This window comes from Psammomys obesus, unplaced genomic scaffold, assembly GCF_907164565.1.
Source record: "Psammomys obesus unplaced genomic scaffold, mPsaObe1.curated_primary_1811, whole genome shotgun sequence".
In the NCBI taxonomy this organism is placed as follows: domain Eukaryota; kingdom Metazoa; phylum Chordata; class Mammalia; order Rodentia; family Muridae; genus Psammomys; species Psammomys obesus.
In genome coordinates this window covers 3,019,426-3,047,329 of record NW_026591086.1, presented here as the reverse complement: position 1 = coordinate 3,047,329, position 27,904 = coordinate 3,019,426, and the positions used below count along the sequence as shown (strand labels likewise).

General features: G+C 50.5%; 2 protein-coding genes across 13 annotated transcripts in view; one reads left to right on the top strand and one right to left on the bottom strand.

Moving 5' to 3' along the window:
• Hmbox1 (homeobox containing 1) overlaps positions 1 to 12,671 on the top strand; it is a 131,576-nt gene extending 118,905 nt beyond the window's left edge. For 6 of the 11 annotated variants that reach the window (XM_055609568.1, XM_055609563.1, XM_055609567.1 and 3 more), the window contains 2 exons: positions 1,027 to 2,725; positions 10,845 to 10,911. In XM_055609568.1, the coding sequence (XP_055465543.1) occupies positions 1,027 to 1,164 (138 nt within the window). In that variant the 3' untranslated portion in view covers positions 1,165 to 2,725; positions 10,845 to 10,911. Of the gene's footprint in view, positions 1 to 1,026; positions 2,726 to 10,844 lie in introns of those variants that run through there. The other 5 variants (XM_055609572.1, XM_055609571.1, XM_055609570.1 and 2 more) reach the window with 2 other exon arrangements.
• A 2,146-nt stretch (positions 12,672 to 14,817) lies between these two features.
• Positions 14,818 to 27,904, bottom strand: part of Kif13b (kinesin family member 13B) — a 158,821-nt gene continuing 145,734 nt past the window's right edge. For both annotated transcript variants that reach the window (XM_055609535.1, XM_055609536.1), the window contains 3 exons: positions 25,683 to 25,745; positions 22,206 to 22,965; positions 14,818 to 18,585 (listed from right to left, as the gene is read on the bottom strand). In XM_055609535.1, the coding sequence (XP_055465510.1) occupies positions 18,320 to 18,585; positions 22,206 to 22,965; positions 25,683 to 25,745 (1,089 nt within the window). In that variant the 3' untranslated portion in view covers positions 14,818 to 18,319. The remainder of the gene's footprint in view (positions 18,586 to 22,205; positions 22,966 to 25,682; positions 25,746 to 27,904) is intronic.

Genomic DNA, 27,904 nt, shown 5'->3' with positions numbered 1-27,904 from the left:
ACCTATGTGTCCCTGGAGATTATCCCCTCCCCCCAAGAGTCAATTCTCAAAGCGCAGCTCCACCCTTGGCTCAGGACGGTGTGCTGTTTCTTTCTTGTTGGAAATGTTCCTGTTCTTTTTCAACTGACCCACATACATAGATCATTTCCATCTTTTTTGCAGATGCCCTGAGGGTAGCACTTCCATATGCTTTTTTTCCCCAAGGGACTTACTCTTTCCAAAGCTCTTTGGTACAGAGTCCCCTGAAAATGTGACAGGTGAGAAACACCTTTTATCTGTGATGGCACCTTCAGTGCCTGGCACACACCCTGCAAGGACAGCTTCCTTCACAGCTTCTTTTCTCCATTGTCTGGGTTTGCTTTGGTTTGTTTTTGGAACTTACCGCCAAGTCTCCCACCTCGGCTTGGGAGGCTGGAGTTAGAGGCATGTGGCACTAGGCGTGTCAGCCTAGTGTTGAACAGTTTACTGTTGAATGTGTAGAGAGCTTCACCTAGCTCTAAGTGGGACACCGCCCTTGCGACGTATGCAGCTGAGGACCCCTCCCTGTTCTGTAATGTGTAGGTGCCCGTACTAAACTCCCTCTACTTTTCTCAGCAGTGACACACTCTGCATTCCAGTGGCCCCTCAGTAGCTTTGTGGAGTTCAGAAAGCAATACGTTGAGGTCAGCGATCCCTATTGTATCCGAGGCAAACAGAAAAACCCAAATTATTAGCCTATTTTAATTACTTCAGGTGTGATCACCACTAGCAATTTTTTGATAGAATAATAAATTCCCAGTGAAAAAAAGAACAAAACAAATCATTTTAGTCCTTTTTATTTGTTGAGTCACAAAAACATTAGAAGTCTCTGGACCTATGTCCATTCAGTGTCTACTTAAATACAGCTCACCTCCACCATGAGATGCACGCAGCCATTCCCTCCGTAGATGCGCTATCCCCGCACGGCAGCCCTGCATGCCTTTCTGTGAGCTTGAGAATTGGTACCAGCCAACGAATAACGTTCATTTCTTATTTCTGCACATCTAGGATGACAGCACGAGCCATAGTGACCACCAAGATCCCATCTCACTAGCTGTGGAGATGGCAGCCGTCAACCACACTATCTTGGCATTGGCCCGGCAGGGAGCCAATGAAATCAAGACAGAGGCCCTGGATGATGACTGATCAGGGAGGATTAAACAGTTAACTTAGTTTAGACGTAGCACCTTAGCAGACTTTCCTCGGTCCTTAACATGTGTTCTTACAGTATAACTTACAGTTTCTTGTATGTCAGGTAGCCGTTAGGGTCTTGTTCTGTGAAGATGGCATGGTGCCCTCAGCCTTTGCATATACTCTCTCAGTATTAAAATCCCAGTAAGTAAGAACCAAACAAACAAACTTCCCTCTCCCAGCCCCCGAGGCTAAAAAAAAAAAAAATCTCGCTGCTCCGTCTTAGCATTCCAAGAAAGTGCTTCCAGGTATTTAGATAGCCCTCAGTCTCAAATATTAGACTCTGTGTAAAATCTTGGGTACCTTTAGACTCATGTAACACTAGGCTGTACCCCGTTCCTGCCCTAAGACTGATAGGATGCAAGCTGAGGTAGTGACACAGGACCAACAGACACCTTCCGGGAAGTTTCCACTGAGCGCGAGGAACACTCAAGCCGCCTCGGCATGATTCAGCTGCAATAAGCCGTGCCTCCTAGTCACAGTGTGGCGAGGCTCCACTTCTTTGGGTGCTGTGCTATGAATGTCATTGGAGTCCCAAGCTCAGCTCTTGGTTAATGCTAACACACCCAACACAGACATCCTTCCCTCTCACAAGCTGTGTGACCTAGTAGATAAAATACTGCCTTCTGCGTTTGGGACCACAACTCTAAAACAAAAAGGACAAAAACAAACAAACAAACAAAAACCACCAAGTTCTGAAAAGCAAACCCAGCTTGAGAGCAGTAGGGAGAGCATGAACTGAATGTCGGGTGGACGCTAAGCCCCATTCTCAGAGCCGCTATACATTCCACAGCCCGGTGCCAGGCCTGCCTGGGAGAGTGATGGAGATGTCATGGAAGTTGCTTTGCCTCCTGTTGGTGCCCCTCCCTGCTACCAAAAAGTCTTTAAGGATAGAGCTGAGGTCAGAAGCGAGTGAAAGAGCAGGCCTTGTACCCATCACCTGAAGCCCACCCAGAGTTGCTAGGACTCTGTTGGAGACTGTGCCAACCTGACTGTCACAGATGCAGATCCTTGCCTAGCTAGGGGCAGAAAAGGCAGGGGACATTTGCCACTTACATCGTGAGTATGCGGGACACAGCAGGATGTGTCTGCTGTGTTCCCATTACTCTGTCCTTGTGGAGGTGTGAAAGCTATATTGCTACAGGCAATTTATTTAATAATTGGAAGCCATATTGATAATGGATGTGGTAATATTTGTAGTTTAATCTACTTTAAGCGGCAGTAACTAATGGAATTTTTTTCCTTGATCACATATGTAGCACTTTTGTTACTTTTTAAAGATATTTATATTTGATAAATCTTTTTTTCATTTTGAGAACTCAAAATACCAAACAGTGAACTTGTGTTATAAAGTCACCCTGTGACCACCTTGTCATCTAGTAGCAAAATGATGAACTATTCAAGCATCAAAGAAAATTACATCTGCTGGCCTTGTATGAAAATGATCTCCTGGAGACCTGATTAAATGACGCTGTCACTGTGGCTAAGAAGAAACAGCCTTCAGTGTATTGGCACCGTGCGTGTCTGAGAGGGGCTAAGTGTTTTCTGCCTCGTCCCATCTCTCCTCTGTGTGTCTGAAGAAGCCTTGTTTGGAGGGCAGTGTGGAGTAGGCCAGTAAGCAGGCTTTCATCTTTCTGTCTGTTCCCTGAACCAATTTCTAAGAGATAAAGTAGGTGCCATGTCCTCACCCCCTCCTTGCTCACCAAGTGTGTTCACCTTCAGAACTGTTGAGAGAGGACAGCACACTGAGCCTCATTTTCCCCTTCTCCCTGGCTGGATACCCAGTACCCACAGATTTAGCTGGTCTTCTTGGGGCACACTCTGCCTAGATTATCCCATTGGTCTTGGTTACAGGAATGTGAGGCGTCGTCTTTGAGGGGCCTGAGGCTACCACCCCACCTACATTTGTGACTTTGAAGAGTGCTAGGTAGGGCTTGGTCCTGCTCCTATCGGTGGATTTCAGGGGGAAATGTATGCATGCATTTTTCCCAGCTCCAGGAACCGAAGGAAAATGGAGCCATCTTTTCTTACTGTATTACTTGAACCCACAAATTTAAAAATAGCATTTCTTATTCTCAGGAACGAGCCCCCACGCCTACTTAGAATATTTCATGGTTTATTTGACTTTTTTATTTCACTTAGGAGATTGCATGATCGTTCTTTCCTTTTGTTTACTTAGAAGAAATAGACCTATTATGTCTATCCATTTTGGTCAAGTTTTGTCTGCTTATTCTCAGTTGAATCAGAAAGAACAGGAAAGGGGAAAAACATTTTTCTGACAAGCCACATCCATGATTTACCATGAAATTATTATAATTGACAACTTCTTTATGGTGCCGTTGCTCTTGTCATTTGTTCTCCTTGGCTTTTTAAAGGAACAGGCTCCAGCTGTTAAGACAGCTCCAGTTCCTAAGGGAACTCTGACTGCAACAGAAGAGCAGAATGTCCTGTGTCCTTGGACCCTTGAGAGAGAAGAGGACAGCAGAGGATGCCAAGCCCTGGCTGGGTGTAGACAGTGCCAGTGGGATGTGGCAGCATGGCGGCAGAGCACAGTTGCCACAGAGGCTGGCCCTGTGCCGAGCTAGGTAGAAGGCCTGTCACTAGTCCTTCAGCTGGAGCAGCTGGAGCACCCACAGTAGGATTTGCTTCTTTGGAACCAAGGTTCAGATCTGTCATCATGTAGTTTTCGGGGGTCAGCAGGCTTGAGTCTGCTCTTGAGTCCTGGTCCCTGAGCTCTTGGATAGCCACAGAGCCATTCTCAGTCCGTAGGGTGGTGAGTCTTTCCTTAAGCTTTTCCAGGTTCTAGGTGTGCTATTAAATCAGAAACTTTAAATTTCCCCATGCTGAGAGAAAAAGAGCTGGGCTCTTACACTCATTCTTTTGCTCCTTGCTTGCCCTGTCTCTGCTCTCACCTTCTGTACTTCTTGTGGCCCCAGAGATCTCTTTCAGGGGTTGTGCCTTCCTGACCAGTGAAGACTTAGAAAGAGGCGAGGGGGGAAAGCAGACATTTGTAGAGTGTGCTGTGATTTTTATTCAAGTACTTTGAATTGCCGTTGCTGGATAGGAAGGTAACTTCCCACCTCCTAGTACTTCACATGGTGACCTGTTAACAAAGGACCATCTTAAGGTGTTCCTATCTGAAGACAGTTGCAGCCAGCAGCAGAGGATAGCCAGGAAGGGCCGTGCGGCACTCTCCTGTGTGTGCCTATGCAGGGCCCTCAGAAGTCAGGAGACACCCATGAGGCAGGTACAGGAGGAGAGGAGAGAACCTGGGATGGGAGGTAGATGGCCTCTCTTCTTTCAATCCAGCTCAGTGGGTTACCATAGAAAGACCGGAGGGCATTGGAAGCCTGCGTAGACTACTCCACTCCAGAGCTCTAGTTCCTGGGAAGTTTATCACTTGGCCACGCCCATTTTTTTTTAGGGCCAGATATCTGCGTATGTTTTGAGTGCATGGAGAGCTCTGATGCAGTCTCTCAGCTCTCCCTGGCTTTAGCAACTCTTGCTGTAAACTCCTCTTGGAGACCAGTCTTCGGGCACCAGCTAAAGCAGACCCTGTTCCATCAGGATGCTTTCAACACTCTCTCCAGGGGGCTCCTCTTCCTTCAGTGCCCTTCTGTTTGAGTACCACGTCTTTGTCTTAAAACTAGCTTCACTGACAACAGGCTTAGTGGGGGGCTTTAGTCCCCTCTGAACTCTGCCCCTCCTTCCTGTGATGGGCAGCCATGACTCCACCTGCCAAGCCTGTTACCTTTGTAACAGTGAGAATAATCCCTTTCCACGGGGACGTCTACAGCCTGTTCTAAGTGTTCCCTTCAGGTCCTTTCCTTGATGTCAAAAGGGATTTGCTTAGAAGCAGCATTCCCACTTAACTCAGCTCTGCTTTAAACCAGAACTTTCCTTCTTTGCTCAGAGAACAGCCTGGATTTTCCGCTGTGGGCCTCACCAAGTTCTTAGGCAATAATGTTTCGTGTGGTTGGCGGTCTCCTTTTCAGTGGCTCTCTGCCTCCTGCATGGACATCAGTCTCTGTCCATCTCTGTGATGTCATCCTCTCGCTGTGATTGTCAGCTGTGTTTACTACTGTATTTATTGAGGCTGTACTGAGACCAGCCCAGTCCACTTACAGCTTTACTGAGCCAAATTTATTTTTTAAGATTTTCCAAGTGAAGATTGGGCACATTGACCAGTTCTGCTGTCTGTGTGTTTGAGTGGGGGGGGGGGGGTACTGGTCCAGGAGTAGGAATTACAGGTGCACGGCTTTCTCTTTTGTGTGTGTTTGCTCTTTAACTTGCAAGTATGTTTACTCAGGATCGGGCCACCAGTTGTCAGCCATACTGAATTTAGCAAACTGTGCTGTAGCTCTGAAAACCCTTTACCATTTGTCTCCTTAGCAAGTGTTGGCACTGTAACAGTGAGCAGGCAGACAGCAGTGGAAGGCTTTCCAGGGAGGCTGCCTAAGGCTGTCGTGGTAACGTGGTCAGAACAGAGGCTCTATCCTGCACAGTGCCTCTCCTTACACACCCTACACTTCAAAGTTGACTATCACTTAAGAAGAGTGGCTTCCTTACTGCGCTAGAGAACTGACAGACGAAGGCTTTGAGACTTACCATACTCATACGGAGTGTGTTACAAAGGCTTTTCTCAATGTCATTTGTTGCTAAACTGAAGGGGAGACAGTACTGCTTATAGCAGCAACGGAACTCACAGATTCAGAAATGGGGCTTTGTGCATATCTATGCACTGTTAAAAGCTGGAAGTTTGAACATTCAAAGGTTTCTATAGCTACTTCATTGCACTATCTTGAGGGAGGGGATGTACTGAGAAAAAAAGTCACTAGCAACCTGAGCCACCCAGACCCCTACAACACTAGTTTTCTTCTTTAACCAAGATAGGACAACACTGAGGGAAGGTTCAGCTCACCAGCTTGGTGGTTGCCTTGGGATTCCAGATTTATTCGTCCGCAAGCCGCTGTATCATCGGTGACATCCAGGCAGGACTAAATTTAGTTGGCTCTCTTCAGGTGAGCTAGGAGCAGCCTTCTTCCACTGGTGGAGTTTCCAAGCACCCCCCACCCTTTACCTCTAGCCCTTACTGGGTGGCAGAGTTGCTTTGCTGCCATCCTTGGCTGACAAGCCCTTTCTGTGGCCAGCACAGCTACAGGCTCTGTTGTTGGGGAACTTGATGCCCCACTTAGAACACGCAGGAGGCCAGCTCCCCTGACTCTATGTCCGTCGTTTCTCTCTTTAAATAAGACTGGCTCCATACAGCCATAATTAATTCACAAATTCACGATGGTGTGCTGTGATCAAATGAAGGTTTGGCAGAATCTTTTTTTCAAATTGTAACCATGGTAATTGAGGGGGGTGGCACAGAATGAATATATAAAAGTATAATAGCAATTGTTCCGAATGACTGAGTGTCCTCCTGACATGTAATTAGCTGTTTTAGGAGGATGTAGATTGGCATGGTCATAATTAAGAGGATTTCTGTCCTTTATGTGGTTGAGAATAGCAGAGCACCCATCCTTGTTCCCTTTGAGCACTAATGCTCCCAAGAACATTTGGAACAACAGCTCAGTAAACCAAAATAATGACATAGGATTCATGTCTGTCCCACCCAAATGAGAGAGCATTGGGAACCATTTCAGGTCCAGAATGGAGGGCTTTGCCTATTGCTTGCATCTGACTTCTAAATTCTCTGAAACCTCTCGTGTCCAGTTTCAACGTATTCAGCTTTGGCCAGAAACTAGTCAGCATCTCAAACTGAGGCAGCCTCTGGCAGAGCTTCCTGGTCCGCATCCTTTGTCTGGTATCCGGAATGCTCCCATGGGGACACCTGCTGCTTGACTGGGCTTCCAGGGATTTTCAGGCTTTTCCTTGGAAACTTGACCATTTCCACTGCCACAACAATCAGAAAGTATTTGCCACACGGAGGTGTACAGAGTTGAGTAGTGGCCAGGAGCAGACAGCATGAGAACATGCATGCGGCGACCTCACATGTGGATGCATGGACGGGGCTCAGTGTGCACACCCCAGCTTGCTCACATCAGGCTTGTTCAGCCGTTGCCAGCTCCTAATGCTGTTCTCCTGCCAGTACTGGGTTCCTGGCTCCTCAGAAGCCGTGTTCTCTGTCCCCTACTGTGTTCTTCTTCATGCACTTGTGCCTTCAGGCAGGTACCGTGTGACATTCACAGACTGTAGTGGCCTCCTGACTAGGAACTGCAGGCACTCACTAGCCCCTCTCCAGCTGATGCTTAGTTTAGACTTTGTTTCTTTCTTTTTTTTGTTCTAGTCACTCTTTGTAGGAGCCTTGATTCAATTAGAGGGCCAGGGGTCCACCAGAGTGCCAGCAGCTGCCAGTGCTAAGTGGCCTTTTATAAGCTCCTCTACCCGTGAGGCTCAGGACTCAGGTGAGGTTAGCTTGCAGCCATGAGTCCATGTTTCAGGCGGAACACTGCGGGATTGGTTAGTAAAGATTCTATTTCTGGGAATGTTTCAGTTTGAGCTCTCCCAAATACTTACAGTGAAATGTACAGCATCGGGAAGGTGGTCCTGGGAGGATGGCCATTGCTGCTGCTTCTCTAAGTGACCCTGTGGACCCTCCCCCTGCCTGCAGGTCAGAAGTGTGTGGACCTTGAGACCATTCAGCCTTGATGGACTTGTAATAGCTTGCGTCCCCAGTTGCTGAGATGTTGCTGTTGGTGTCTACATTAGAGGTCCAGATCTGCCTTCTGATTCCATTCTGAAAAGTCACTACTTGAGCTAATTTTGTGATTTGTGGCATGTACTACATAGCAGGGAAATATTACAGTGACCTGTGAACATTCAAGGGAACCAAATTGGCATGCAGCTGCAAGTCCCGACATCTTCTTCTGGGTGCTCAAGGGGACCGCTCTGATTAGAAACACTCTGCTCAGGGTAAATATTCCTCTATCCTCACAGCTGCCCCACCTCAAAACACAAAACCAGCTCAGTAGCCAAGAACAGTGTAGGTGGTACTTGACCCTGAAGAGCTTCCTTGCTTGCCTTCTTCTAAGAAAACTTAACTCCAGACGTGATTTTGTAAACATCTGAAGATGTGAAGATGCTGTCATTTAGGGAATGTGTCATCTTGCTCTGCCAAGCTCACTGCCAGCCTGCTTGCTGTTCGCAGGTGAGGCCCTTCTGTTGTCGTCTCCGCAGCTGAATTCTCATTCACTGCATCAGCTGTGAGGTGCAAGCCCCCAGTCCTCCCCTCCAGGCAGCGATTGCCACAAAGCCTGCGCTTTTCAGTTCTTACAACACTTAGCTCCTGGGGCTTTGAGGCATCCTGCTTGCGCTCCTAAGGGTTTGTGCTGAACACTCCCACAAACCTTGCTGTTCTCTGCTGCAGTCAGAAGCTGAGGTAGAAGCATTTTGGAATCCAAAGTTCTGGTGCCGTGGCTTTCTTTGGCTCCTCATCAACACTGACTGGTCCGTAAGTAGCAGTTTCTTGAAGACATCCAAACTTGGGCCTAGAATAAGAACTTTCTAGTATCCAGAATCCAAGAATGGAGCAAGCTGCCTCAGGGTTAATGTAGAGGCTTCATGACTGTACTGGTCAGCGACATCAAATGAGCATCTCCAAGCTGGCCTGCTGCACTCCTCCCCTTCCCTTCTTTTCTAGCTCTTTTCTCACAAAATTGCGTTCTCCAAATGTTGGCTGGGTCACTATCTTCCTCTTCTGATCTCTGTCACATCTCGGGTAGCCTTAAAGCCCAAGAGAATGAAAAACACCTGAGGAGCAAGGCCCAAGGACTCAGCAGACCGCCTCCTGGGGCTGCTGATCCCTAGTGACACTGACTGGCCAGTGGGCTCTTAACACTGTCCTCATTTTGCCCCAACCACCTTGATTTGGAGAGAACAAGTATGTGTGCCTTTCATTCTGGTATAATTAAGATTTTGCATCTGTTGGCGGCCAAAGGTGCCATGGAAATTGTGAAATGAAATCAGTGCCTGTCACCTACCCAGGGCTTAAGATGAAGCCAGTCCCAGGGACGTGTGTTTGAAGGTTTGTTGCTCCTTCCAAGACTTAGCTTCCCAGTGCTTCCAGGTTGAATCTCTCCAGTCTTGTTTTGTAGCTTTCAGAGCCCAGAAACCCCTCCCGTTTTTGCTTTACTGGAACTAAGAGCCCAGCCTAAACCTATGAGGCCATCTGTCCATGACTCGCTGAGGCCATTAGACTAGAAAACCAAATGGCATTAGAGCTGTGTGAATGTAAACAGCAGCCGCTCTCTGTTTCCTGGGCCCCATCTGCAGGTGGGAGGTGCATGTGTGAATTGTGTGTGCTGAGTGGAGGTGAGCACTCACAGCTTTCAAAAAGCAATCTCTTTATCATTTGCCTTGATGCCCACATTGACTATATTGAAATCTGTGGGGATCTCATCATGCATCTCTGAAAATGGGCACCAGAAAAACAAAACCAAAGTTCTTGGGATGGGTGGAGCTTTTTTCCCCAAGCACTGGCCATTCTGGCAAGCTTTCTCCTTTCTGCTTTTTGGTTCTACCACACCACCATTATGAAAGCTCTCTTTTTTTCTTAGTGGTTCCCTCACAGTGACCCTAAATGGTTTGTTAGGGCAGCCTGCCCCTCATTAGGCGCAGATCAGGGACCACAGTGGCCAAACTGGCCTAAGCCACCACATAACTTCACTGGCTGCAAGGTAGGACCGCTGCTGGAAGGTGCCAAGAGTAGCAGTTGCCTCCCTGGAAGAGCCTACAGCCTTTCTCCGATTTGTCCATGGGCTCAGCCTCCCCTCCATGGCCCTGGTTACGTTGGGTCTGCAGTACCTTCCAGAACAAACTTCTCATTTATGTTTAAGTGCCTAAGCAAGTGACAGACCTCTGGGAGTTGCCCAAGTGTTGGCCTATGCCCTGTCCCTCCCACCATCCACCCAGCCTCAGGGCGGACTGTGCACACCCCCACCCCCCAGCCCAGTTTTCTCTGCCATTCTGCAGGCAGAATGGTCACAAGGGCAAGCTAGGAGAGAGGGCTGGCCTTGTCACTGTCTCCTGTGTTCCTTCTGTTGATGTGACTGTGGTCTTGGATCAGAAGGAGTTTTAAGGAGTCTTAGCTAGAGTGAAAACAGGAGTGAGATAGCCTCTGAGCAGAATTTCGTCTGTGCACACTTGAGGCCATTCCCAGCTTTCCAGCAGGCAGGGATGGTGACTGATCTACAGCCCAGATACCAAGGAGCCAGGGGCCAAGGGCCATCGCTGCTAGTCGTTTAAGATCCAATGTGGGGTTTTTATTTTATTTTTAATGAGTGAGAGACTTTCTTTTTAAAAATAATTGAGTCAGAGCTAGCTCCAGGCCTTGATTTACTTTGGGTATAGGATAGCTTGTTCAGTGACTGTTGTGCCCAGTTGGGTTCACACAGATGACTAGTGGGAAAGGAACAATTCATATGCAGGCACCTTATTTTCATTAATAACCCAGAATTTTTGTTCAGACAGTGGAGTGATGTGAACACTGGGCATTTGCATGTAACAGGTGTGGATGACCCTGCCTCACCTAGGGAAGAGAAAGCAGTGAGTGGCGAAATGGTGGGGAGAGTGAGGCACTGTGGTGCGTGCGCACCGAGCTGCCGCTGAGGAGTGTGTCACCCATTTTCTAGATGCAGCGGTCACGGTCGACCAGCACCTGGCAGGCCCCATGTAACTGAGGAATGTCAACTGGATGCAGATGGAGGGACGGCAGCTTTCAGTCAGAGCACCGGGAGGGCCAGGGTTCTGGGCCCTGACTGGACTTGACGTTCTAGCGAGAGCTGAATGCTGAGGAGTGACAGCCAGTCCTGCTGAAGCGCAGTTGGCTGTGGGTCTGGGAGCGAGCTGGCATGGCCCCCTGGGAAGCGGAGAGAAGGCTCACACGCTCTGCCCAGACACTGGGGACCAGATGTCTTGAGGTTGCCTGCAGGTAGTCAGCACGGTGGCTGTGTAGGATCCTGCCAGACGAGTCGGGGAGGGGCAGGGCGCCCTCCTGGCCATGGCTGTGTGTGTCTCAGTCTGCGTGTTTCCTTTTGGTGTCTCCTCTGGTCTCTGTCCCCATCTGTGTGCCATGTGTCCCTGAGGGTGAGTCACACCTGTGTCTGAGTCTGCTGTAGGGTGTTCAGTCTACCTCAAGGGGTCATCATGGCAAGCTCTGTCCACACGGAACCCTCCTTACATGCCACACACACTGGAATGTATACCACCCACCCCAGAGCCCTGACCCCATCCTTCCCCATAATCACCACGACTCCTAGTGCAAATTGGATGCTGCTTTAAATGTGAAAAAAAAAAATTGTTCAAAAGCTATAAAATCTGAATGAAAGCTAAAGCTGAATTTATAAGCCTTGTTGCATATGAGCCAAAAGTGCAAAAAGCTCTATATAATGAACTAACCTGCCACTCGTATAAATATAAATATATATAAATATATTAAAAATCAGACTGTTCTACAAAATTGTGTATTTGTATTTTTGTGTACGTACAATTTTCTGCTAAGCAGAAGGAGGGTGTAGTATAGGGCGCTGTGAGAAGAGATTTGGTTTAATCCCATTTCTGTTACTTATTTTTGTTAACATCAGATGCCTGTCTTCGTCTTCTCTGTGTATGACACTGTTTGGAAAGCTGCAGTATCCTTCTTCCTTAGGCCAGAGTCTGTGATGATAAAGCTGGGGCCCAGGGAGGTGTCTCGGCCACCCGACCAGGGGTGGGTTGGGGTACAGGGCTCGCATCCCTGAGGCCAGGCATGGCATTCTGACTTGTCTCTGGGAAGCAAATTCCCCTTCTAGAAACCAGCTTCCCAGACAGGATTGTTGAATAGTCACTGACAAGGGGAGACTTCTTTCTGATGCCCGGGTGGCGCTGCTTGGCGTATCGCCCAGCCCCCCGGCTGTCACCAAGTCACTTCTCCCTTCCAGGTAGCTGCTGCCTTTTCAGACAGGGTTACCGGATGCCTGTCACCAGACCTCCAATCCTTTACCTGGAGCATCTCAGAACCCACTTTTCCGGTGCTAAACAGGAGAGGGGTTAGAGTGGTTGCCAACGATGGCCAGAACCAACCCACCAGAGGCCGAGACAAGCTTGGGTGCCCACTGCTGCCCATACCCTCCCAGCCCCCTCCTGGCCCCTGGTGGAGCCTGCTCTAGGGAGTGATACTGCACCTTCCCAGTAGGACTCGGATTATAACAATGTGTGATGACTGTAGCAAGCAGCCCTTGTTTCTGGGTGTAAATGGTCAAAGAAACAAGGGCTCTACTGTATTGATTAAATAGTTCCGATGAGTCCTGTTTCATTGTATCTCCTATTCTGGATTAGTGCCTTTTGGACAGTAGACTGTTCTGTAATTAAAATGTAGTATACTGCTTTTTTGTACAGTTTTGTTTTAATAAAACTTTTTTTTAATTTGTGTTTATTTTAGTATTGTACCTATTAGAGAATAAAATGTATAACTGAACAAAGGCTGTCCAGGAGTTTTTTGGATCCAAATATTCATGGGGTGGGGGGGGCCGGAGGCAGAGGGGCACTGCCTGGTTGAAGTGGGTATAGGTATCTGTTCTGTGGACCCTGCCTTGTGCATTTTTAGAGTTTTGTTTTGTTTTTGCAGGTCTGGGGATCAAACCTGAGGTTTCTCAAAAGTGCTCTGACTCCAGCTCTGCTGTTGAGACTTTCCTAGGGGAGCTGGGAGATTATAGCACCACAGCCTGAGCAGGAGAACCCCAATCAATCACCACCTGTGTGTATGTGTGTTTGAGGGTGGGGAGACACCAGTTTGGCTCCGACCCAGGTTCACAGCCAAGCTTAAGGTTCTTTAGCTTCCCTTTGCTTTTCCTGCTGCAGCCAGCCCCACCCTGAGCCTCTTAAAGGAGCAGGCTCTGAAAGCTGTGTCTAGAGAAGCAGAAACAGAAAGCAGCCGCTTTGTTCTCCCTGGTCTGGTTTTCAATGGTGAGCAGAGGCAGGGCCAGGACCCAGCCTTCCCTGTCCCCATTGGGAATTGTTTCCCTTCTGGGTATGCATACATAGGGCTGCAGATTCTGAAGCTGCTGTCCAGAGTCTGGCAACGCAGCCCAGGAGAGAGGAGCAGGAGAGAGGCCAGAACAGGCTGACCCTACCTTGTGGATCTGCATAGTCTGGCCCCAAACTCCTAGTTCAATTTATGCTCAAGTTTCAGGCCATGGGTCTCCTTGGCCTTGGCACATGTACTACATAGCCAAGCACCTCCCTGGGGCAACCCCTCTTCCCTATATCCAAGGGTGGCTTCCTTGACCCCTCAAGGCCCCAGTGCCAGCTACACTCCAGGCTCAGAATCAGTGTCCACATTCCTTGAGTGACTCGGTAAGCAAAGAGTGAGCCGTGCCAGGGCTTGGTACAGACTAGACATCTCCCGGAGCTGCCAGGTAAGAGCAGCCTGAAAAGGATGATGTATCCACCGCCTGCCCTGTGCTCATCAGAATCCTGCCTCATCTCTCATGGGGGCTGCTCCTGGCTGACACATTTTCTGTCCCTGTTTGGCAGGGCTTTTCTCTGACAAGTCCTGTATACGCAGAGGCTGTCTGTGGCTGATGACCACCTCCCCTTGAGCCTTCAGGTGGCCCTGACCGTGTGTTTCCCAGAAAGGGGCAGAATGGTGCATTGGTGCAGGGAGAAAACCTTGAGCATTTCCTATACCCTGGACACCGCTTTCCTGGCAGAGTGGCTCAGAGTGGGGCTCCGTGGGTGGCAGAGGAAGTCCCTTCAGAAAGGGTAGGCTTCGTGATAGGCAGGCCTAAAGTCAGCTTCCTCAGCCCACAGGGACTAGATCCACCCCTGCCGAGCAACCACAGTCCTAATTTTCCCTCTTTCTCAAATACTGTGTTCAAGGCAGTTGGTTCTCAACCTGTGGGCCTCAACCTTTCACATGGGGTTACCTAAGACTATCAGAAAGCAGATCCCTGGAATTGGAGTTACAGGCAGCTGTCAACTGCCACGTGGGTGCTGGGAATTGAACCTGGATCCACAGAAAGAGCAGGCAGTGCTCTTAACCCCTGAGCCATCTCTCCAGCCCCCAGAAACAGATATTTACATCATGATTCAAAACTAGCAAAACTACTTACGGAATAGCAACAAAAATAATGACATGGTTGGGGGCCACCACAGTGTGACCTGTGTTAAAGGCTGGCAGCACTAAGCAGGTTGAGAACCAGTGGTCCAGGGTGTGTCTATCTCTGCAGCAGTAGAAAGGCACGTGCTCTCTAGTCCATAGTGAGGCCTATCTCCTAGGTCAAAGCAGATGGTGAAACCCCTGCCTGAAAGCAGGGAACCTACACACACACACACACCTCTGTTCTTAGCACTGAAGCTCCAGTTACGTTCAGCCTAAGTCCCCCGGGTGCTCTGGTTCTGCCTGGCTTCTATAATGGGCTGAAGTGAGTGAGGGACTGGAGACAGGCCAGTGTACCAGTGGGATCTCCCGAGGTCGTTAGGCCACGGAGGTTTGTGCCCTGGGGACTGCTGCTCTGTGAACTGCTTCCCATCTTGACAAGCCCTAGGACCACCACCAGAGGACAGTGTAGGGAGCCAAAGCCCAAGGGGAGGGGAGAGAAGAACAGTTAAGACTGACCTCAGACATAATCGGGTAATCATCTAGATTTATTTAGAAGCTGTTGGTCACTTGACGGAAAGGCATTTATGGTACAAAATTACAGTATTTGGGTTCATCATACAACATAAATCACCTTTACTACTCATTACAAGTCTTTGGATATTTAATTCCCACTTAATATGCACCAAATCACTGTAATCCTGTAATCAACATCACTCATGTGAGCTCATATTTACACAATCCACACCCCCGTGCCATTCCCAGCTCTCCCCACACTGAGTGTCCGAAACCCAACAGGAAGGCACTGTAGAGTTAAGAGAAAGATGCTTTGGGTAGTGTCTGGGGCCAGAAGCATAGCTCGATACTGGCCCCAGGGAAGGCACTAGAGAGGGCCCAAAGGTCTGGGACCTGGGGTGGCATGAGCCTTGAGGCACAAGAAGCTCCAGGTCACCCTCCCTGGGCAACAGGCAGCACAGGCAGCTTGGGCAGGCAGGTTGCCGCTACGTGAGCCACCCACCCGCTTCCCACACGGAACCTCTAAGGTGTGAGAAGTGCTGGGAAAGACTGGAGACATGGAAGCACTGTCTGTCCCTCTGCAACTCCTCAGGGACCAAGTCACTAACCACAGCCCAGAAACACTCCCCCTCTGCCCCTTAAGACTGGGAACCTGGAACCCAACTTACACACCCGCCACCTTACACTATCTGACATTTTAGCGACCACAACCCCTACACATCACCAGCTTTCCAGCTGCAAGTCAGTGTCAGCCTGCTCCAAAAGGCCTTGTCTAGCATGGCAGCCCAGGAGGAGCAAGCCTCACGGTCTCCACCCAGCCCACACAGCCCACACAGCCCACACGATGGCAGCAGGCCCTGCAGGCCCTCACGGACTGAAGCCCCATCTCCAGACCAGCCCGACGCCAGCTTTCCCGGGGTCACCTCCCTGCCCTCATAGGAAACACACACAGGGTCTTCTCAGCCACAGGACGAGCTCGTAAGAAACACCAGGAGGACAAACAAACTCAGCAGCAAGAGGCCCTAAATCTCACTCCTAGAAAATCCCGTCCATACTGAGGACCAAGGTCCATGAAAGCAACAGAGCTTTCTGTGCAAACAGCCCCAGCACCAACCAGTGGAGGGCACGGGCAGAGGCATCCTGAGGGTGCTGTCATCAGTCGCCTGTGAAGCTGGGGTGCTCTACCTGAAGGGCTTCCTGCGAGGCTCTGTAGAAAGAGTAGTTTTCACAGGCAGGGGGAGTTCTAAGGCAGCCTCGACGAGGGAAAGCTGGGAAACTCAGGTCCGAGGAGTTGAGAGGAAAGTGGGGCCGGAGGAGAGAGGCTGGTCCCAAAACCACTGCCCAGGAGCTGACCACGTGAGACCATGCAGGACTGGCAGGGCTCCAGCTAACAAATGAAGTCAACAGTCCCTTTACACCTGTTTTAGACCACCCCAAGTGACGGCTGCACAAATTCCTTCCCACCACCTACCAAGACTGGCCTCAAGCCAGGGCCTTCTCTCCCTTGGACCCATTGCATGACCGTGCCACAGGAGGAACTCTGGAGCTCTGGCCCCTTCAGGGAATGACTGACTGCTCTCTGGGGGAACACCGTGGATGCCGACAGGAAAAGGCCTCTACCTGAAGCACACTCCATAGAGCTTGTGTGCTGGCCACAAGAGCAGGCCGGGCAGACTTGGCAGTGCTAACTGAGCACCACACACCTAGTGGGCATCCCCAAAATGCCAGCTGAGGAAAAGGATTGTTGAAGTGGTGCCTGCCTCTAGCTGTTCCAGAGTGGGATGGAAGCAGGTCTCTCCTGGCAGACCCTGGTGACAAGAGCACAATGACACTCCATCTCCAGGCTGGGTTTCTGTGCAGGCAGTCTGCATCTGTGCCAGGGAGACCACCCGTCCTCCTATTGCCCTAGGGCAGCCTCTGGTCACAGTCTGGGCAAGCAGACAGTAGTAAAGTTTATATTGAGCTAGTCAGACAACATGGACGGTCCAGACTGAATGCCAGTAATATGAACACAGAGGCCACAGGAGCAGGGAAGCGGGGTGTTCTGAGGAGCCAGCTGCTGGGAGCCTAGGGGCCTGCTGCTGCTTCCCTTAAGAGGTTCAAGTCCTCACAGAACCAGTTCCTCTACAAAAGCTGGCTAGCTGTGGTTCTTAATAGTTGGAGAGTCTGAGCTAGGCGTGGTGGCACACCCTATAATCCCAGTACTCTGGGAGGCAGAGGCAGGCAGATATCTGTGAGTTCGAGGCCAGCCTGGTCTACAAAACGAGTCCATGACAGCCAGAGCTACACAGAGAAAGCCTATCACAGGGAGAAAAATTGAGGGTCAAGCTTACAACAAGCTGCCAAGGATACCCAGTTAAAATTCTGACATAGGACTTCCTTCCAGAGGTGGAAGCCAGGGAAGGACCTGGGAGAGCCCGGACTAGGTGACTCCAACCTGCCTGCTCAGGCCTCCATGCACTCTGGGACTCAGTGGCCACATACATCTCAGTAAAAAGGTGGTTGGAAATGCCCTGGGAAACACCATAGCTTCATTCTCCCCTCTCTACCTACCTGCCCAGCTGCTGGCCCCCATGTGTTGTCAGGATTTAGGAACTGTCAGAGTCAAAGCATTCTCCAGTTCCCTGTATTGTGGCAGATCCAGAGAAGGTACTGATGGCTTGAGCTATGTCAAGCTGAGGTCATGCCTCCCTGTCCCACCCCACCCCCCGGAGAGTAAGGCCATGTGTATTATTTGCTGGGCACCACCTCCAACAACCACAATCTAAGAAAGAGGCTATAGCTCCTACCAGCCAGAGGCCAGTGAGCGCAAGGTAGGCCCCAGGCATGCATGCTGGGACAGGCAGTGATTGTGGCTCGTGAATTATTTCAGCTTTTGAAAAAATAAATTAAATAAATAGAGTTCAAGCATCCTGCTAGGAAATGAATAGCTGACAAAAAGCCTTTCTGGATGTAAAGAATCTGGAACACCCATAAAGATGCCTCCCAGAAACACTGTGTGCCACTCAGAAGGAGGGGCATGGGTTAGGGGAGGACTGGCAAAGCAACGGTTACATGTAGGGGATGATGTGGAGGCTGACCCTAGGCCGGAGAAGGAACCCCTGTATGTGAGGGGCAGACACTAGTTAGGATCATTCTTTAAATGAAGACATCAGTAAAGACAGTAGACTAGAAAAGGGGAGCCCAACACCCCTCGCTGGGAATTGCCGCCCCATCTCAAGCAGGCACGGAAGAGCTGGCCTGGCCCCCAGCGCTGCCACCCAACTACCATCCTGTGAGTCTCTGTGCTCCTGGAACCTTCCACCCCCAACCAGAGAAGCACAGCCGAGAAGCCTCTGCTGTTGCCAAGTAGAGGAAGAAATGCAGCTTCCAGATTCCCAGAGAGGACAGGGAACCAGGCTGTCCACCATCCCTGTGTCGTGCAAAAAAAGCATTCATGGCCCTGTTCCCATGGACCTGGTTGTCCTCCAGGGAGGAACCAGGACTCCCCCTTCCCACCAGAGAGGTGCCAGTTCAGCTGGCCCAGGACTTCCGGTTTTCAGGGTTCTTGTGGCTCCTGTCACCTTTGGCCAGTGCAGCGGTCAGTGAAGCCAGGTTGGTAGCAGAGCCCGAGATAGTAGCACTCCTGCGGGCCTCTGGGGCTGCCTGAGGCTGGAGCCCTGCACTACGCCTGCGCCCGGGGCCTGCAGCCCTCCGGACCCGGCTGGGCCTCACCAGCAGCCCATAGCCGGGGTTGCACTTGAAATACTGCTTCCCACCAATGGAGCCATCATTCTTTCCTGCAGGGGAAGGAGAAGTGTGTGTTACACGGACAGTCACCTTCTTTACTGTGTCCAGCATGCTACCACCTCCGTGCCACCACCCAATCCACAAAACAGGTGGTTCAGTCACTGTTGAACCTATGGTTCAACAGGGTGCCAATGAGCCTAGAGCCTGGGACAGAAGCCCCTAAGACCGTAGACAGTGGTCACCAGAGACACACAACCCTTAGCTCTGGGCTCCCAAGTATGAGGTAGCAGGCCTGGCACAAAGTCCTGCTGAGGGCCAGGAGCAGGCCAACAAGGCAGAGCGGCTTTTGCTCCTCCAGGGCACTAGCCCATTTCCTGAGAACACAAGCATGAATGTAGGGGTACAGGTGGCTCTGGCACGATGTCTATCCAAGAGGAAGCTGGCAAAACTGCCACAGAGTATGTCAGCAGATGCCACACTGGGTGTCAAGCTTCTTTAACAGTAGGGGGAGATAGAAAGACTTGGAGGGGACAGGAGCGCCACAAGGAGAGCAACAGAATCAAAAAACCTGGGCACAGGGGTCTTTTCTGAGACTGATACTCCAACCAAGGATCATGCATGGAGATAACCTAGACCCCCTGCTCAGATGCATCCCATGGCAGCTCAGTCTCCAAGTGGGTGTCCTAGTAAGGGGAACAGGGACTGTCTCTGCCATGAACTCAGTGGCTGGCTCTTTGATCACCTCCCCCTAAGGGGGCACAGCCTAACCAGGCCACAGAGAGAGACAATGCAACCAGTCCTGATGAGAACTGATAGGCTAGTGTCAGATAAAGGAGAGGAGGAACCCCCCCCCCATCAATGGACTTGGAGAGGAGTATGGGAGATGAGGGAGGGGGCTACAGCTGGGATACAAAGTGAATAAACTATAATTATATGAAAAATAAAAATTTAATTTAAAAAAGAAAAAGCTGCTTCAACAGTGACAATTTCCTCTGACAGTGAATAGGGGTTGCTGCAGTGAGGCGGAATAGACAGGGCAGAACCCACCTGGAAGCCATAGTCACCAGGTGCTCTGCAGAGCGTCCGCCCTGCCCACCAGTCTCTGGGAAGCCTCAGGGCCAGCAGCAGGGCCAAGCCCTGCCTCTCTACTTCTCAAATACCCACATGCACTGAGCCCTTTCTGGTCACTGGCATCAGTCTCCTCACTCCCTCTCTCCCCAGCTCCAACTCATCTGGTCTCAGCAGATGAAAGGCCTGGCTGCACGCAGACTACAGCTCAGTCAAAGTGTGACTGGCCACCCGCTTGGCCCCTCAAGGCACCTGGCATCTCTATGTCTCAGAATCACTTGAGACAGTGAGCCTACACTGACAGGCATCTTTCCAGCCTTTCCTGCATTCATGGCCTGTTCTGTCGCCACACACTAGCAGTCACCTTGATACTCCTAACGGTCCCCCCCCTCCATCTGTCCTTGGCTGCAGTTTCTACACATCCTCCCCAACCCTGACCACTCTTCCCCACACCTACCATTAGCTTAACCTCAAACCTTTCTAGCCCACACACCTGCTGCCCCTCACAGTGGCCGTTCTGTGCCCATTGTTCCCCATGTGCGTTCTCCGAGGGGGGATCTTTTCAAGCCCTGGTCACACTGCAGTAACTACCAGGAAAGCCTTAGATGCAGGCAGCAGGTGCCCCTCAGACCGCATAGGCTGCCTTCCTACTCGGCCTCGATCTCAGCAAGCTGCATCACACTCAGGAGCCCCAGGGCCCTGCCCCACCTCACCCTGCTGGCGGCCCAACTTTCCAGCTCGGCTTCCTGCATTGTTTTGTTTCTCGGAGTAGTTTGGGGTATTCCAGTCAGCCACCCTCCTCTAGCTCCTGAGCCCATTTGGCTCCTTCATAGCACTTGCTCCTATCAAAATGTATTTATTCATTAGCATGTTAGCATGTTCTCCTCTGCACAAGTACAAGTCAAGTGGGGGATGTTGCTCGCCACAGTCTATTTGAACCTAGCACTGCAGTGCAAGCAAACATGCGCTTAGCTCCTGCTGGACAAGTAAAGTGTTTGCTCATTTTCTTTGATTCTTGGGTTCAACTGCAGGCACAGACTTCTTCCTGAATCTCCTTTGCACTTTGAGAAAAGCAAATTTGAAATTTTTTTTCCCAGTCTGTACTATAGTTAACATCTTGAACTACTTCCAATCTAAGCTATTCTCCGCCCAATTATTTTTAAAGACAGTGACCTCACAGGAAGCACTCGGCTCAGGGACAAGGATCCCATTTTGGCCTGTGCCTGCAGCCAGGGATAAATGGGCCAGTGAGGCCACGGGCTGGTTGAAAGACACAAGGGTCTAACGCTGAGTTCTGAGGGGTGTCCTCCTAAAGGCCTGCGTCCACCCAGCAGTCCAACAAGCTGCTGGATGTGACTGAGTGTCCAGAGACAGCGGCAGGGAATCAGGTCTCTCAGGTGGCAGCCTGAGCCGTTGCTTCTGCAGCAAAAGGTGGGCTGTACATCTTAGGGACGCCCTGCCCCTGCCCATCCAGACCTCACCTTTCCCATGCTCAACCAAGGAAATTTCCTTTGCTCCAAAAGGGAGAAGGCATTCACACCTGACCCTCCAGCACTGCGATGGGGCCACCACTCTGGAAACCAGCTGCTACCTTCACACTCAACACTGAGCACGTGAGATGGGCCCCTGTGTCCATGTGACTACTCCTAGCCTACATTCACAGCAGCCCAAGGCTGCAACTACCCACAGAGCAGAGCTCCTCAGCCACGGACAGGAAGGAGCTGCAATGGCACTGCCGCACAAACATCCTGGCCACGTTAGGAGAAGCCAAACAGAAGTTTCCTTTCCACCTAAGCCCAGATCATGGCTTCCCATAAACTTGGGAACAAGAAACAAATTAACTGTAACCCAGGCCTGGGCAAGGCACAGCTGCCAGCGATCATGTCATTTCCCCATGAGATGACAACTGTAGGACAATATAGATTCCAAGTGGTGGTGGCTGGCCCAGTAAGTATGCTCAAGACCAGTGAGCTGCCCACTTCCTGTGGCCCAGGCTGGAAATGGGTGTGCAACAAAACCATCTGGCCTGTGTCACAAACCAGGGATAAAGGGGCCTAAGAAGCCGCAGGCTGGCTGAGAGACCAAGGGCAGCCTACTCTTAAAGGATAGAACACCACAGAAAATATCTAGACAGATGTGTGCTTCCTTAGGGCCTCCTGCCTCCTGACCACCCTGAGCACTAGTCTGTCTCCACACTCAGGAGCCTACAACAATCTCACCACACCTTACCTAGAACATCACACTCACACTTAGGCACCCTGGAGTCTCACTGTGGTGGCCCCAACTGTAGCCTCAGGTAGTGGCAAGACTACAACAGGACGATCACTGGGCCCAGTCAGTCCAAACCATCCTGGACCATACAGCTGGACATGGTCTCAAGAGGAAAAGATTTAAACTCATTTCTAAGTTTATTTCAGTTTTCGGTAACTCCTTTGGGCCTCTGGTGGATTCTAAGAGTTTAGATGAGCTAGCATCTGGGTTATGAAGGGTCAAAAGGCTCAGAGTCTGATGTGCACTAGGCACACGGCACATCCCGGCTCCCCTTCTGCCAGGCCACATTCAGCAGTGTTGTGGTCAGCAGGAGCACCCACAGCCCACTTACCTGAAGGCAGGTCCAGCTCCACGCCAATCCACGTTCCCTCCTGGAAGTCCGTTGGTCCAATGTACCTCACAACACCCGTCTTGTTGGTTCCCACAACAACATACTCTCCCTCTCTAAGCCACTCAGGGACTTCACTGGCCTCCTCAGAGTCAGATGTCACTTCCAGCCTTCCCAGCGCCTGTCCCCTAGCACTGGTGAGCTCTTCTGAAGCCAGTGGGTCCTCCCCAGCTCCGGAGGAGGCTCCCCCCAGCATGCCTGTGAAGGACTTAAGCTCTGAGGTCCGCACTTTCCGGATTCGGAACGGGGATGTGGGCACAGTGGATGTGGATTCAGAAAGAAGGGGTGGTCTGGGAACCTCTAGCTCTGTGCTTTGAGTAGGTGTGGCAGGTGGTACCTGGGGCTCTTCTGAGGCAGGTGGATGGCTCTGTGTGCAGGAAAGAAAAGCCAGTTCGGGCTCTGGGGTGACCTGACACAAGGCAGGGGGGGACCCAGGTGTCTGGCTGCCAAGGCCCGTGGTGTCCAGGCCTAGGGTGAGCGTTTCTGACAGGGTAGCAGTGGAGACGCTGTGAGAGAAGTAGCCACTGGAAGCTTCGCTCAAGGGGCTTGGAGGTCCATCCTGCCCTTCTGGGGGCTGAGTTACCACCATGGTAGACGGAGGGGAAGACACTTTGACAGGTTTGTCACAGATCTTTACTGCAGGGGCCGTCCTCTGCACCATGGAGTCCAGAGCCCCAGCAGGCCCAGGGCTGCCTCGCTGAGCCTGCAGAAGGCAGAATGTGTACTGATCAGAGTTGGGAAAGGCTTTCCCACCAAATCTGAGCCCATGAGGCTGGCTCTACCAGTTCTACACTGAAGTCTGGGTAGGCACTGTTCCTGGCTGCGGGCAGCATGCACCTGAAGAAAACAGACAGAGCTTCCCTTGGCCCTGTAGCCAAATCAGGTGAGCACTGGGCTGTCCACCTGTGATCAGGAGTGGCTGAGCAACGTGGCAGAAGCCCTGCTGCATCTGCATCTTCTACAGAGATGCTCATTCCTGAACCTGGGATGACATGACACAAGGCAAGACCCCTCCCTCCAGGCAGCAGGAAGCAGCATAGACTAAACCTCATTCTGCCCATTCCAGCTTCCCTGGTCTCAGGTAACTATTCCCATGAGAGCAGACACCCTCACCCACCACTGTCCTCACAGGGACACTGAAACACACATAAAGAGGGAAGAGGAGAACTTTTTTCCCTCTGGCAAAATCCAAAGAATGACCTCACCAAATGAGCTAAAATTGCTTTTAGCAAGCAATACAGGCACACAAGGCACTGACCCCAGACAGTACTGGTGGGGTGTTCAGGCTGGAAGTCAGGAACAAGGAGGAGACCCAGGCTGCCTGTAGCCATGGCTCTTTCTCTAGGAGCTTGCTTTTCTGGCTGCTGGTGTCATGTCAGGGCTGGGGGCCTCTGATCCTGGGACATGAGCCAGGAGCTGTCACCAAGCAAGGACAAAGCCAGTGGCCTTCTTTCACATCACTCTGAGTTACCAGACAGAAGACACAGACACAAAGTCAGCATCTCAGGATGATGACAGGCCCTGCTAGTCCCAGTATTTGGGAAGTGAATACAGAATGTTCTTTTAGACAACTGAAGCTGTCTAAGGGGACCAGGCACTGTCTCCCAATGCTGGACCCACCGTGCTGGGGACAAAGGTGGGATGGAAACAAGGTGGAAGGCTGCTCAGAAAAAGAAAGATGTATCCCAATATTTATGCCACAGGAATGGTCACTTTCCACTTGAAATAGAGGATTTATGTGAACTGGGAAGCAGCTGAGATCTATAAGTCTCTTCCAGTTACTTGGCTTAACTCAGCAGTTTGATAAATCATGCATTTTCCTGTGAATTGTCATTTATATCCCTGCTTCCAGAAGCCTTCATTGCCTACAAGGCACACTTTCTGGGGAGGGAATTAACGGCACCTCTTGAGATTAACAGCCCATTTTTGTGATGGGGCTCTGACTGAAAACTTACTCAATCTAGCAGATCAATAACTGTCATCGCCATAAATATGCTGAAAAATTAGGCAATCCTTCAATCATTTTTCTTCTGCAACCTGGACACACTTTATTTATTCTTTCCTTAACGCTGGTTAGCTATCACTGGATGCAGGGAAAAATACACAGAGCTATAAAAGAAGCTGGACATGACCTGTGGCCTAGAGAGAAGGTCTTTCCCACACCAGTGAGATTCAGTCACTCCCAGTCCAACCCAGGCCTCTCTGGCCACAGAGGAACATGAAAGAGAGGTAAAGAGCACCTCAAGTGACAGGTGTCCCACTGCCCCACTTGAATTACTAGGGGGAGGGAGATTGTGGGATCTATAAACATTTACATTTACAGTGAAGTCATTTATAGTGAAGCCCACGGAAGTTGAAGGGCTTAATTATGCTCTCCATGGAAGGGACAAGCCAGATACAGTGATAGCAAAGACTAAAGATGGCAGAAGGAAAGATGATACAGCCTCTGCCTACTGCCATGCCAGCACCTAATAAACAATTTCATCTGAAGCCTAGCTGCTGTCTCTGGACCATCGAAGGCTGTGACCACTGGGATGAGCAGCAGAATCTGGGCACACAGGTGGCCTTGCCAGTTAGAGTCCTGCTCGTGGTCAAAGCTGCCTCCACACAACAACTGACATTGCTCCCAGGGGAGGGGTCACCTTGGGAATGCAGGACACCAGGAAGGCACTGGAATGAAAGGGACTTTTCAAGATGGGGCACAACCTGAAGAGTAAGTTTTCCCTCCAATCGCCGGGCCCTGTTTGCTGTTATTGGCAGGAATAAGCTTTCCCTGTGAAGAGGAGGCATTCCTGAGACTGAGGGCTGGGGTTGGGGAGTTCTACTGTCCACAAGACGGAGAGTGCCGTTGAGCTGCGGGGACCACAGAGATGGCTTTCGCCCAGTCTGCCATTAGTCTTTTCATGCTCACACCATGAACCAGAATGAAGTAAAACTGAAAGCCGGGCATGGTGGCACACACCTTTAATCCCAGCACTAGGGGACAGAGGCAGACAGATCTCTGTGAGTTGGAGGTCAGCCGGGTCTATAAAGGGAGTCCAGGGCAGCCAGGGCTCTTGTTACACAGAGAAACCCTGTCTTGAAAAACAAAAAAATAAAATAAAATAAGTAAAACTGAGAATTGAGCAAACACTCCCAAGAAGGAGATGGCTCTGTTTATAGAAACCCCCTCTGCCTAGAAGTGGGCTATTAAAGCACAGACTACATTAGCAGTCAAGCTAAACTTTAGCAATCATATGATTAGCAGGTTGAAAATAGCAAAGTGTAACAAGGAGCCTGTGCAGGGACAAGACAGTGACCTACATTGTAGTTAATTATCAAAGCAGGAAGCAAAGAGGGAGAGGCAGGTATGGACAAAAGGATCCTAGGTAGAGTCAGGGCCACCTCTGTAAGTGGGGCAGTCCCAACCTGGTGACTCACCCCCTCCATCCTTGTTGCCCGGGCATCTGAGAAGGTAGGCTGCACCAAGATTCGGGGCACGGCCTGAGGAGACAAGTGCATGAGTGAGGCTCCCAAGGGACACAGGGGCACAGAGAAGAAAGCTGCCAGGAGCCACAAAAGGACTGTCACAACTCTCAGAACTCCTGCCAATTGGGCTTGAGGGTTCCAGGGTTCTACACCACACAAGAGAAAGAAACCCAGTAAAGGCTCACCCCAGCCAGAGACAAGACACAAGTGTCATGCTTCTTTTCTGTGGTCACAGACACATGCTAATCAAGACTAGAGTGTGAATGCAAGTCTTCACATGAAGTAACGGGGACAGAGGCAGAAGCTGGGAGACAAGCGAAGCCCGGGTGGCCAGGGAGCAGTCAGAGCACACACGCTGCAGGACTGAGAAGGAAGGAAGCTTTTCTGGCTGGAGCACCAAGCAGACGAGGACATACAGCAGCCTTGGGCAACCAAAGCTAACAGAGCTAGAGGAAGAGGAGGTCAAATGTCTCCTGAGCAAAGCGGAAGGCAGCCAAGAGTCAGATTACCTCCCTGACAGCAATGCAGACTGGACAGACAGCACAAGCTCAAGCAAACATTCCTGTAAGAAGACTGCCGCACCAGAGCAGGTGAGGGGAGAAGAGCCTGAAGGAGCGGGTGAAACACCACAGCAGAAGACTTCTTGACTTACAGACACGCGATTCAAGGAGCGTTAGAGGAACGCTAAGAATCTGTTAAGAACATGAAGTCAGAAGGAGGGAACAGGAACCGAATTCATCTACGATGAGTTCACAGCAGGAGGACAGAGGCAGACAGCAGCGTGAAGGTCTCTGGAAGAAACCAGGAACCCACCATTTCTGCCTCGAGCTCTTGCCAATTCTGGCTTCGGGTGCCCCCTTCTCCCACTCTGCGCTCTCAGCACTAGAAAAGGTCACAGAGGCAAGGCAGGCAAGCATGGGCTTAACTCCAGCTGGAGGGATGAATGCTGGCCACAGCTCTTCTACTGACTCTGTGTCACCATTCTGACCTCGAAAGGTTGACGGATTTACTAAAGGACCCGAGGGAAGAAAAGCCAGGGATTATGGCTGGTTGCTCAGTACCAAAGACAGCAGAAATGTGAACTGCCCAAGCCTTGTCCAATTCCTTCTACTTTCCAGGATCTTAGGTCCTGAGAATTCCAAGTAGTTCTGACTGTCTACACAGGGCCTTCAGGCCCAAGCATGACTGCCTACCGCCCTATAACTATAAATAACACAGCACTTTCTGGCAAAGGTGATGCCACAGCCACAGGGCTGCTTTTAGAAAGTAAGTACCACCACAGAGCCTTTCTCCTCACAGTGATGGATGGGATGGTGCAGAGAAGGTGCTGAGGAGAATGCAGAAAGGAGTAGGATGGAAGGACCAGAGTCGGCAGAGGAATACACATTTCACCCTGCAGACACTGGGGGTGAAAGCCAGGGGAGCTAGGAGCATGGGTGGCTGAGAGAAGGGACAAGGGAGGCTGTCCTGCAGCAGCAGGGTCACTGCCATGCAGTCGCAAGAGCCTGAACTCCAAGACCCCAGACACCTCCTCCATGCCTTGACCACAAAAAAAAGGTTCTGTGCCTTTAGCACCACCTCTCCCAGCTCCCAGCCCTCAGGCCAGCTGACATTCTGAAAATGGAGCAGTCTTCATGACTCCACCTTGAAGTCCAGGGGACTTGATGCCGCCTCTGTTCTTCTCTCCACAGACCCTAAGTCCCACACAAACAGAAAGGTTTTCAAGATATGTTCTTAGTAAAGACAGCAAAAGGTTTTTTTCATGCTCAGACTACAAGTTTCATTCTTTAGTTAGGTCTGACTGAAAATAGATGAGATTGGACTGGGGAATTGTCTCCCAGAGATGAAAACTGTTGCCATTAGAGAATGAAAATGTAGAAGCCTAGCAGGATGAAATGGTGGCCACCGAGCATGGACATTTGCTGACATGATATTGAGCATGAAAGCATGCTCACACTCTTCCCCATGACTCAGCAATTGCAAACTCTAATGGCTCCCTAACAAAACAGCTGTAGAAATTAACTGAGGACACAGACCAAGACGTGGGTCCCATAGGAAACCATTCTGCAGACTCGGCAGGTCTAAATGTCCGCATGTGTTTTCTCACCAGGGAGTGGTGATCTGGTGTGGGGAAGGGGTGTGTAAGCAAGTAACTAAAATGAAGAGTGTGAGAT